Source organism: Pyrus communis, chromosome 14, assembly GCF_041283825.1.
Source record: "Pyrus communis isolate YQ-2024b chromosome 14, ASM4128382v1, whole genome shotgun sequence".
Lineage (NCBI taxonomy): Eukaryota > Viridiplantae > Streptophyta > Magnoliopsida > Rosales > Rosaceae > Pyrus > Pyrus communis.
Genome location: NC_142578.1, coordinates 1,555,463 through 1,567,919, shown reverse-complemented (window position 1 = coordinate 1,567,919; position 12,457 = coordinate 1,555,463). Strand labels below are relative to the sequence as shown.

The 12,457-nt window shown below is 36.2% G+C and overlaps 1 protein-coding gene and 1 pseudogene across 1 annotated transcript; both read left to right on the top strand.

Moving 5' to 3' along the window:
• Positions 1-317: 317 nt before the first annotated feature.
• On the top strand, positions 318-4,364 carry LOC137712413 (cytochrome P450 CYP736A12-like; annotated as a pseudogene).
• Positions 4,365-10,053: 5,689 nt separating this feature from the next.
• On the top strand, positions 10,054-12,208 carry LOC137711914 (cytochrome P450 CYP736A12-like). Its single transcript, XM_068451066.2, has 2 exons — positions 10,054-10,758; positions 11,117-12,208. The coding sequence occupies exons 1-2, from the start codon at positions 10,087-10,089 to the stop codon at positions 11,957-11,959; spliced, it is 1,515 nt and encodes a 504-aa protein (XP_068307167.2). The 5' UTR covers positions 10,054-10,086; the 3' UTR covers positions 11,960-12,208.
• Positions 12,209-12,457: the final 249 nt, after the last annotated feature.

The following is a 12,457-nucleotide window of genomic DNA, read 5'->3' as shown; positions in this document are numbered from 1 at the left end:
TCTTGTGGATGTTTGGCTTCAGACATGAGACAACCTGCTTACCATGAAGAAAGTTGGGGTTCAATCAAAAAACCAATTGGCAATATGGGAAATAGCCCAACCTTTTATAAGCCTATGTAAGGTCCCTCTTTCCATCAATGTGGTATTCATTCTCAACACACCCCTCTTCAATCCATTCAGCCATTTATTCTACGTCATTGCTAAACAAAACCATTAACGTAAAGCAAAGAGTTGTTGTCCGGTTAATGTATATATACACATCAAACACCTTCTTTGAGTCCATGAGAAAATGTCTCATTTCCCTCAAATAGAAAGCCAGAATGACTCCTTCAGCAATGGTCATCCTCATGCTCTTCCTTACCTTGCTCTGGTATCTCATCCACATCCTAACCTTTGGATTCCGAAGGTCGAAACACCAAGGAATACTGCCTCATGGGCCTACAGCACTACCAATCATTGTAATCTTCATATACTAGGAAACTTTCCCTACCGTAGCCACCAACACTTGGCTGAAAAATATGGCCCTATAATGTCTATACACCTAGGCTTCGTAGCCACCATAGTGGTTTCATCCCCCAAAGTTGCAGAGTTATTCTTGAAAACCCACGACAGCGTTTTCGCTAGCCGCCCCACGCTCCAAGTCTGTGATCACTTATCCTATGTGCAAAAGGGCATGGCCCTAACTGACTATGGTCCATATTGGCAGCAAGCAAGGAAGCTTTGCACCCAGCAGCTTTTTTGTCCGTAAAAAATTGAGTCATTTTCTCCGTTGAGAAGGGAGGAAGTGGGGTTGTTGGTTCAGTCGCTTAAGAAGGCTGCAAAGGTAGGTGAGGTGGTGGATATGAGTAATAATTAAGGTTGGTGAGCTAGTAGAGAACATAATATATAGGATCATATTAGGGAGCAAAAATGATGATTTGTTTGATGTCAAGGGAATTGTTGAGAAGATTGTGTCCTTGATAGGGTCATTTAATATTGGTGATTATGTGCCTTTCCTTAGTCCATTGATCTTCAGGTAAAAATATTTCTCTTTAGTCTTTACCAACTTAATTGTTATCCTGAATATTTCTAATGTCGTAGATGAAAGGACTATATATTTACACTGTTCTAAAAATTTCCGTGTAGCACCGCCTAAGCGTTAGGTGGTTGACCGCCGCTCCGATTAATCCCTAGGGTTTGCATAAACAAGTCTAGAAGCCCGCCTAGACCCGCTTAGGCACCCACTTAGGTTGTGAGTCTCATTTTGACAGAAAATATATGACTATCATTTTTCATTTTATTGTTTTTAACATATTGTAAGAGGTACTTGGATGAACCCTCATTATGTATCTCAATTATGTATTTTTTTAAGTATAAACATGCATTTATCTATACTATACACTATAAGTTTACTTAAATTTGCTTAGTCCGCCTAGGAGCTAAGCTTCAATCCACTGCCCGACTAATGCATAACTTCATTTAGAACCTTGTATATTTAGCCAATGATATATGTCTTTTATTGAAGGTTAATTACGCATAACTACCAAACCGTTAGATGTGGGGTAATGCTAGAGAGATTACATTTGTAGATAAAATTTTGTACTCAAAATGTCATAAAAGTTGATGATTGAATTATTACTTAAGTGTTCATTAACGTACTCTTAGGGTGCATTTGTTGCGTCGAACTATCTCGGACCGGATTAGCTTTTGGGACTAAGCTGGACTAAATTAGACTATACTAAGTTAGACTAACTTAGTGAAGTGTTTGGTGTAATGTTGGACTAAGAATAAAAATAACAAATTCTAATATTATATTATTTAATTCACTATAATTATTATTTTATATTATTAATTCATTTTATTATTATTTTATTCTTACTTTTGTCTATATTTTATCATTCTAGAATCCTCCCTAGTCCTTTCATATTTATTTTCTGTTCATTTCCCTCACCTTCATAATTTTGCTCCGTCCCCTCCCTCTTGTTCCTCCCTACTCCCTCTGTTTTTCCCTAAGTTTGTCCGTCCTAATCCTTCTTTTTGTTTATCCCTCTCCCTTTTCATCTCCACCTTTTTCTTCCTATTTTCTCCGTTCATCTCCCTTTTTTTTTCTTTTTTTTTTTCTTCTAATTTCTCTAAGTTGCAATTAGCAAATCAGAACCTATATCAGAGTTTGAGTCATATGGTTACTCATCGTTCTGCTTCTTCGGTGTCAACAACGATGGTCTGCGATTAGGGAGTCTGGAGTGCATGTGTAATTAGAACGGCTCTTATGCATGTGTGATTGGACGACTGCTATGCGTTTCATAAGCACATCAATTTTGTTTTTGCTTTTTGTTTTTTCATTTTTGTATCGAATTTTGGGTTTGGATCTGGTTTTGAGAATGGTAAGCGTGCATAATTTTTTGCCTTTTTTGTCTTCGAATTTTGAAGGATTTAGGTTTGAAAATGGTAAATGAGAGGGGTGAAGCAAAGCAGAGTTGGTACATGGGATCTGGGTTTTGAATTTTACGAGGAACAAGTAGAGAGGTGCAACCAAGGAGTTAGTCTTAGCAATCCGGCCGATTTTGGGGGGTCTCGCTAAGACCCTCTAGCGAAGCCCTTAGTCTTAGTTAGTCGGGACGAGTCTCATTAAAGCTTGTCCCGGCGTGGAACAAACACGGGACTGCATTCCCACTTAATCTAATCCAGTCTAGTGAATGCTAGTGAGCCCAAACAAACGCACCCTTAGAGATGATTCCAAATTGTCCTCAACTTTTTAAATATTCTAAATAATTACCTAATGTTTTGAAAATTAAACATCTGTTGTGACAGTAAGAGTAAAGTGATGATATTCCGGTATTAAGTGATGATGTCATTAATATTGAGTGATAATGTGGATAAAAGTTAGTTTTCATTTTAGTCACTCGTCTAATAGCTACTGCTAGTCATATCACCCGACCAACTTTTCTTCATCTCAGGGATCAACCAAACGCGCGAAGAGAACTACGGCGGCAGCCGACCAACTTTTCGAAAAGATAATTGGAGAACATGAACAGGTTTCTAAGTGTGGGCAATTCCAGTATCGTCATCATAAAGACTTTGTGGACGTGCTGCTCTCACTAATGAATCAATCATTAAACCCTAAAGACAAGCAAGCTTACAAGATTGACCGAACAAATGTGAAAGCCATCTTAATCGACATGATTATGGGTGCATTCGACACTTCATCTAATGCAATCGTTTGGAGCCTCGCAGAACTCTTGAGACACCCAAGGGTAATGAAGCATCTCCAACAAGAGCTTCGAACTGTGATCGGGATGAACCAGATGGTGGAAGAGAACGATTTACCAAGGTTGAGTTACTTAAATATGTTGGTCATTGAGAGCTTTAGACTACACCCAGCTAGACCGTTACTAATCCCTTGTGAATCCATGCAGGACATTACAATCGATGAATATTACATACCTAAGAAATCGAGAATCCTAATAAACACTTGGGCTATTGGGAGAGATCCCAGTGTTTGGTCGGATAATGTGCAACAATTTTACCCTGAAAGGTTTATAAATAGCAACGTTGACGTCCTGGGACACCCATGAAGCATCTCTAACAAGAGCTTCGAACTATGATCGGGATGAACCAGATGGTGGAAGAGTTCGATTTACCAAGGTTGAGTTACTTAAATATGTTGGTCATTGAGAGCTTTAGACTACACCCAGCTGGACCGTTATTAATCCCTCGTGAATCCATGCAGGACATTACAATCGATAAATATTACATACCTAAGAAATTGAGAATCCTAATAAACACTGGGGCTATTGGGAAAGATCTCAATGTTTGGTCGGATAATGTGCAACAAATTTACCCTGAAATGTTTATAAATAGCAACGTTGACGTCTTGGGACATGACTTCCAGCTTCTACCTTTCGGGTCCGGCTGAAGAGGGTGCCCTGGTAGACGGATAGGGTTAACCACAGTTCGCTGGCTTTGGCGAACTTGGTCCACTGCTTTAACTGGGACCTCCTGTCACATCCCAGCTCGACTCCGCCGTAGCACGATATTATCTGCTTTGGGCCTTGACCACGTCCTCACGGTTTTGTTTCTGGGAACTCACATGAGAATTTCCTAGTGGGTCACCCATCATGGGAATACTCTCACCTGAACTCGTTTAACTTTGGAGTTCAGATGGAATCTGAAGCCAATAAGTTCCCAAAAGGCCTTGTGCTATATGGAGGTAGGCATATACATAAAAGGCATAAAGGATCCTCTCCTCTGGATGATGTGGGATCTAACACCTCCCGAGTGGCCTCCTACCTGAAGATGTGGACATGGCTGAGACGTTCGGCATAGCGCCGTCAAAAGCCCAACACTTGCTCGTCGTACCAACTTACTGGCTAGAGACTAATTAATTAGACATTCACCCATTTGTTGTGTATCCGGCAATGACCATGGGTGAAAATAAATTGTCTATTGCAATTGTAAGCAATAAGGTCAAAGTGACAAATCAATTAGTAGTTAAAATAATCTTATATAAAGTAAAGGAGAAGCGGAGAACCTCTAAAAAGTAAAAAATAGAAGGATAATTGGATATGTTGATTAGTTTTCATATTTGATAAAATATTGAGAAAGGTATCAATTGTATCCAGCATCTGTATATTTTTCATAAAAAAGCAACCCCACCAGCCCCCTCTTCCCTTGGTAACTTGTCCCCATCCGCAGCCAGTGGCGAAGCTATGTGAGGACAAGGAGTGACTGCTGCCCCTTCCCTCGTCGTAAATCAAGCCTAGAAGTGGTGGCTCCACCCCTTCGGTCTAGTCGGAAGTGATGAAATTCCATCTGGTTTTCTGGATTTTTGGGTTTCCCTGCTCTATCGCAGCACAGGCTAATTACGAGCTCTCTTTTTTTCCAAAAAAAGAAAAACCTAGGCCAAAGAAAGGAGGAACGAAGATCTGCATTTTGCAGCTTCTAGAGACTGGAAATGAAGTTCTGGTTTGTTTCTAACGAAGAAGAGAAAGGAAGAAGAAAGAGACTCGTTTACCAAAAAAAAAAAAAGAGAGACTTTCTTCTCTCCCATCCCACACCACGTGACTTTTGAGAATTACAATTTTTTTTTTTTAAATATTGGCCAATCAAATTGCCCCACCTAACTGATTTATATTGGAATTTGTTTTACTTTTTAATTATTGTCCAATTAATTTGACCACTCTTCCAATATTTTTTAAGCCACTTGTTTAACACTGTTATTTATCTTAAAACTCACTATAAATTTATGCGAGCTTCAAAAAATAATTTGTAAAATATTACGAACTCGTAATTACTTGTTTTTTTTTTCTCTTACCATCAAATTCAACAAAGTAATAAAGAAAATTTGACAATATTTTTTGGATATTATAACCTATATAATAAATAGACAATTATTTATACGGTCTATAATAAATTTATTCAAATTTGCCTAGGTCCTTGCCTAAGTGTAAAGTCATGTCCATCATCTTTTAAAACTTTTCTAATTATACAATTAAGTAATAGAACGATACAACAAGAAACGGTGCTAAATCATCCCTCAAATAATATTGTTGTTCAAACCCTCCTTCGACTATTTTGAGTAGTCCAAATCCTCTTTTGAATATTTCGGTTAGTGCAAATTCTCCTATGAATATTACGGGTAATTCAAATAATCTTCTTGCAAATCCTGAACTTAGGCCTTGAATGAATGTTCACATTTTTTCGGGACCCTAAATTTTTTAAATTTTGCCCCTCCTCCCGAGAATTTCTGGCTTCACCATTGTCCGCAGCCATAATGTTTCACCACCTTTACCCTGCTCCCATCAGTAAGCGTGGCCATATAAGAAGAAATGTTGTTGCGATGAGTAGCAACGTGCGGTGTGCAATCAAAATTTTTTATCCTCTTATATGTTACATATGAGTATAAATTTTTAATAAAAAAAGTTTTAATTGAAAAGAAAAATCATTATCATATGATTTTATTTATATTGCAATTGATTAAGTGGAGCCTATACTTAGGGCTGGTTTGGGGTTGTTTAATTTTATTTTTTTTTCAAAAGCAGTTTTTTTAACGTTGGGGCCTTAATTGTGTTTGGTAGATAAAAAAAAAAAGTGTTTTTTTTTTTCAAAATTTTGAGTTCAAAACAGCAGAAACAACTCTACACATACTTCTATAATTTTTTTTTTGTCAACCTTTTTTTTTTATTGAAGGCAAGTGAATAATATCATTTAAGGAAAATTGTATATTAACAACCCTACCCTCATTTTCTTTTTCATTAAAAAAAAACACGCAGCAATAGAATGAGCCTTTAAAAAACGCAGCAACCCCAAACTAGTCTTTAAAATATTAATTTTTCTATTTTCTCTAACAATAACAAAAACTTGTGTATTACTTTTTTCTATTTTTCTCTAGCAATACAAAAAAAAAAAAAAAAAAAAAAAAACTAAGCGTATTACTTTTTTTTCACAACCATAAGCATATTTATGTATCTCTTTTTTAATCATGCTCTTTTTGTTTTAAATGGATAACCTTAAATCACAATTTCATGGCAATTAGAAATTATTCAATTAGTAAGAATGAGATGCTTATTTCAATGAAGTTTGAATATTGATTGTTGAATTATGTATGAATATATTGTCCAAATTATCATTATTATTTTAAATAAAGAAGATTTTTTGAATTCGCACATAACCCAAAAAAGTCAGAAACGGCTGTGGTGAGATGTTAATCCTAGCACTCGTGAGGATTTAGCTATCCTCCACTATATTGGATTATGAGGAAATTTAAAATTTCAAGGGAATGTTAAAATTATGGAATTTATATTCTAAAATTTGTAAATTTTTTGTTTGGTTAACTTTATAAATAAAGAAATTCAAATACGAAATTTAACGTGTATCTAGATCATTAATATATTTGTGGAAGATAATAAGTTAGAGAATGTTACTAGCGCAGGTGGAGGCGGCAGCATTCGTGATGGTGGGTGGTGATGACGAAAGGCGGTAGCGGTGGCCGTGGCACTTCTCTACGAAGTACCTCGCATCATTAAGCACTGGGCCAACCGCGGAGATTTGTCTCCTTCAGTTTCAACGCGGACATGCACATCAAGGAATCACTTTCAATCACTGCGGCGGCTGACGACTTTAAATCTACTAGCAATTGGGCCCCTTCCTTTAGGTACCGTTTGGTACGTGGGACGGGACGGAACAGAGTGGGACAAGGCGTTCCGTCTCACGTTTGGTGCGCCTAAAACGAGTGGAACGAGCTGTTCCACAGGACGAGTTTTGGGTGAATTTTCGTTCCACCTCACCCCCTGGAACGACTCATTCCACATCCGTGGAACACAAAATTATAACCTCTCCGTCTCCTTCTTCTTCCTCCTTGTTTCCATCCGAGGGCATCTTTGCTCCCGCTCCGTTCCGTTCCGTCCTGTCCCGTTCCGTCCCGTCCCATTCCGTTCCGTCCCGTCCCGTCTGCATACCAAACGATACCTAAATAGCCAGAGCCTCAGCAGGCAAAGCAGACTGAAGACGGTTTGGAAAGTGATCACTGTGACAAAGTTTTAAATTTAAAAAAAAAAAAATTACTTAAAATTGTTATCAATTTTTAGGTTTTAATGTTCATCTCATGAACCATTTGTATTTAATTCTTCCACATCCTTTCCAATTTCCACCAACTTTTTCATCCCCTAAATATATGCACACAAATATATATATATATATATATATATGTGTGTGTGTGTATGTACGTATGTATGTATATATTGAATGTGCTTAAATCTAAAGGCCTTAACTAAATTATTAGCTTAAAAGAATTTGTAAAAAAAAAAAGAAAAAATATATATCAAATAGTTTAACTAAAGGAATTTTGCAATGTCAAAATTGATCTTAGCTTCCATTTTTCTCAGGAATTTCGCTAAGTGAAAATCGATCCATCTTCCTCCTTAACCTTTTAGGATTTGTAACTCCTATATGCCATGGACGAAAGCCATTGATGTAATGAATACTTCTTAACTTGGGTTAATATAAAATCCAAACAAGAAAATATTCCATTCACGAAATTTCTTTTATCTCCCATGAAAAATAAAAAAAAAAATAAGGTTCTCAGTCCATTGATTAAAACCTTATTGCTTTTCAATTTTTTATCATGGTCCTGAAGTTTTAATAAATGTGATTTTTTCAATAGTGAAATATATACATGTCAAGATAATTAAATTTTATTTCCAAATATGTTTGTTTAGTGATATGAACGTTACATTTGATATATTTATATTTATGACTAAACTTTGTATCATATATTTCTATTCTTAGATTGTAGCCATTTTTAATTTGCAACTTTTTTTTTTTTTTTAATTTGTACCAATTTTCTTTCCAGCTTTAATTTGCACCCATATTTTTTATATTTTAAATTTTTATTTGTACTAAATAATTTTTTCAACCTTTTTTTTTTACCCATTATTATTTATAATGTACCCATATTTCTTCAAAACTGTTCCACTTGTTATATGTAAAATAAACATTTTTTTTTTGTAAATATACCCTTTTTTTATGTAAAATGCAACCATTGTTTAATGTAAAATCTTTTTTTTTTTAATCTAAAATGTACCCATTGTTTTTTTTTAATGTATAAAATGGACCTTTTTTTAAATAAAATTTACCAATTTTTTATATGCATGTAATATGTACCCAAATTTTTTTACTCATATTTATAAAAATAAAAAGATCCCATTTTTTTAATAATCTAGAATGCATCCATAAGCAATTACTATTATTATTTTTTGGTTGAAACCTATAAGCAATTTTGAATAATTGAATTGGTAGTGTAAATGAAGCAAAATAACGGTTTGAGTCTCTATTGGTATGTATTATTGCATCTCTTTTATTATTATGTGGTAGGAGAAGGACTTCAATTCAAAACCTAAAATGCATAACAATTAGGGGCCAAGAACTGCAACTAAACTAGGCCAAGAATTGCAACTAAACTATCCCAAATTAAATGTCTTTTGAAATTAGTTACACGGTATCCGGGACCATGCAATTTTAATATATTATGGACAAAATGGACACTTTTTTATTGAGGTCAGTTCATAATTTATTTCAACGACCCATCTGTTTATCTTTTAAATCTTCTCTTAAAGATTATCTCTATTAAAAGTCACCTAAATTTGAAACCATATAACTATTAGATTTAATGGTAGTCTTTAGGTGTTTATTTTTTTTTTTTTTTTTTTTAAGAGTCTTTAAGTTTTCTTTGTAGAACCATATTCGTCTATTTTATCACTACAAATAAATGTCTTATTGGTTTTTTATTTATCTAATTTTTTACAAAAATGACTTGTGGATGAAGAATTGAAACAAAGACATTTCGATTTCCTAAAAAGTTACGAACGAGAACTACTATGAAAAGTTTCCAAACGTGTGTTAAAATGGGTGTCCCCAATCCTGGCTAGTTGTATATAAAAAGGGTATATATGGTGACATATCAAGTTCGTCGTATATGACTTATTTTGGTATAAATTATAATATCATAGTGGGAAGATTTTGTACGTCCAAAGTTCTCTCTCTTTGAATACATTAATTAATACTTCTATCTTCATGAAAATAATTTGTCTTGCATATACTCAAAAATAAATTATAGTTTTTTTTTTCTTTTGCCTATTGAACATTTTTTTTTTTAAATTTAGCCGTAAAATCCACTCAACTCTGACATTGCTATCATGAGAAATAACTTTTAGGAGAATTTATTAAATAAACAAGAAAAAATAAATCGTAGTTGACTATTTGCAAAATTATTTGCCCTTCCACCCAGAACCGATCAATTTTTCCCTCCCACTACCAATGTCAAACAAAAATATACTTAAAAAGGGACACACCCATTTTCCTCCTGCATTGTTTGACTCCATTTATTCTAGGGTTTAGTTCAACTCGGCCGCTGTTGACCAAAAAATATATCGTAAATGAAATCAGCTGTTGAATCTCTCTAGATGAAAACCGACGGCAAACTCAGAATTATTAATTTCCGAGAGTTTAGATATATGTTTTGTATATATCGATCAAACACCTCTCCTGCATATATATATATATATATAGCAAATTAATGTCCAAATCTCAGTTATCACATAGACAGCGAGAATGAGTCCCATCCTTCTCCTGGTCTTTCTTGCCTTCTTCTGCTCTCTCATCCACATAATCTCAAGATCTAAACACCCAAAAAAACTGCCTCCTGGCCCTTGGGCGCTGCCAATCATTGGTAACCTTCATATGCTAGGCAACCTCCCACACCGCAGCCTCCAACACTTGGCCAAAAAGTATGGACCTATAATGTCCATGCGTCTAGGCAGCAAAACCACCATAGTGGTCTCGTCCCCCAAAGTTGCCGAGCTATTCCTTAAAACCCATGACACCATCTTCGCTAGTCGCCCCAAAGTCCAATCATCGGACTACTTGTCGTATGGCACAAAGGGTATGGGTTTTAGTGAATACGGTCCGTACTGGCGCCATATTAGGAAGCTGTGCACACTTCAGCTTCTTTGTCCGTCAAAAATCGAGGGCTTTGCTCCGCTGAGGAGGGAGGAGATCGGGTTGTTGGTGCAGTCGCTGAAGAAGGCCGCAAAGGCTGGAGAAGTGGTGGATCTTAGTGAGAAGGTCGGTGAGCTTATTGAGGACATAACGTATAGGATGGTGTTGGGAAGCAAAAATGATGATACGTTTGATGTTAAGGGAATTATTGAGGAGATCATGTTGTTGACAGGGGCAGTCAACATTGGTGATTATGTTCCTTTCCTCAGTCCATTTGATATTCAGGTATACATGTGTGTGTTCATTTCTTTTAATAGACATGAAATATGAACTGATGATAGCATGGTAATATAAGTGTACGTGTCCTTTTAGGTTACCATATTTGTTCCTCTAATAGTAAAGAAAATTTTTGAGCGCGAATTTCAAACTTAAAGACTTTTTACTTAAGAGTGACGGATAATACTATGTGACTGCTAAATTTTTTAATATGAAGATAAAAATAAGGAACTTCTGAAATATTGCATTAATAGGTTCGTTCCCATTTACACAAACACAAAATGCGATGCTTTGTACACGTATGTCGTTCATATATCATGCAATAGGTCGGTATCATCGATTCATCATTGCATGATCTCCTTCTCAGGGATTGAACAAGCGCATGAAGAGACTTAGCAAGACAATCGACCAACTTCTGGAGAAGATAATTGGGGAACACGAACAAGTTTCTAAAAGTGAGCAACTACAAGGCCGCCCTCAAAATCATAAGGACTTTGTGGAGATGCTGCTTTCATTGATGAACCAACCATTAAACCCTAACGACGAGCAAGTCTACGTAGTCGACCGAACTAATGTGAAAGCCATCTTACTGGACATGATTTCGGGTGCCTTTGACACGTCAGCGACCGCGATTGTTTGGAACCTTGCCGAACTCTTGAGGCATCCTAGGGTAATGAAGCTTCTCCAACAAGAGCTCCTAACCGTGATCGGAATGGATAGAACGGTGGAGGAGAGCGATTTGCCAAAGTTGGCCTACTTGAACAAGGTTGTCAAAGAGAGCTTTAGGCTACATCCGGTAGCACCGTTGCTGATTCCACATGCATCCATGGAGGACATCACGGTTGATGGATATCATATACCCAAGAAATCCACCATCTTTGTGAACATCTGGACGATTGGGAGAGATCCAAGTGTATGGTCAGATAACGTGGAAGAGTTTTACCCTGAAAGGTTTAATGACAGTGACGTTGACCTTAAGGGGCATGACTTCCAGCTTTTACCATTTGGGTCCGGAAGAAGAGGGTGCCCTGCCATGCAACTAGGGTTAACCACGGTTCGTCTAGCTCTGGCAAATTTGGTCCACTGCTTCAATTTTGATCTCCCAAGTGGCCTCCTCCCTAACGAGTTGGACATGACTGAGACTTTTGGCCTGTCGCTGTCTAAAACCAAACACTTGCTTGTCGTGCCCACATATCGCCTACACAATTGACATTCATAGAGATTTGGTTTTGCTTATGGTGTGTATGTACTATTGTTCTAAAAATTCTCGCCCAGTGCTATCTAGGTTCCTTTGAGCATACCTTCGACGTTTGAAAATTAAAAAATGGCACCTAGCCTACCTTGGTCGGGACTCTCACTAACAAAATATGATAACTATTATTTTGTGTTTCATTTTTTATAATAAATCATAAGCGACTTGTTGAATACTTGGATGAATAATCTATGTTATTTTATTTTACAATTTATGTACCTTAATCCAATTATGTAATTTATTATATATATTTTGTAATTTATATATACATATACTAAATAATGAAGTACCTATTTTTCTTTTTTTGATCCCATTTGTTACGTTAGATCGCCAAACCTAAATAAGATAATCGATGACTTTATTGAGATCCATCATCATATTCATGACACTGTTCCAATCATTCAAAAGGACCATAAACAAAATGTAATCTAACACAACTGGTAGGGTTTCGTAATT

What these genes read in the sequence shown, in the direction of transcription:
- LOC137711914 (XM_068451066.2), top strand. Translation starts at nt 10,087, where the DNA reads ATGAGTCCCATCCTTCTCCTGGTCTTTCTTGCCTTCTTCTGCTCTCTC. An exon ending in TCAGTCCATTTGATATTCAG is followed by an intron (nt 10,759 to 11,116) that starts GTATACATGTGT and finishes TCTCCTTCTCAG; the next exon opens with GGATTGAACAAGCGCATGAA.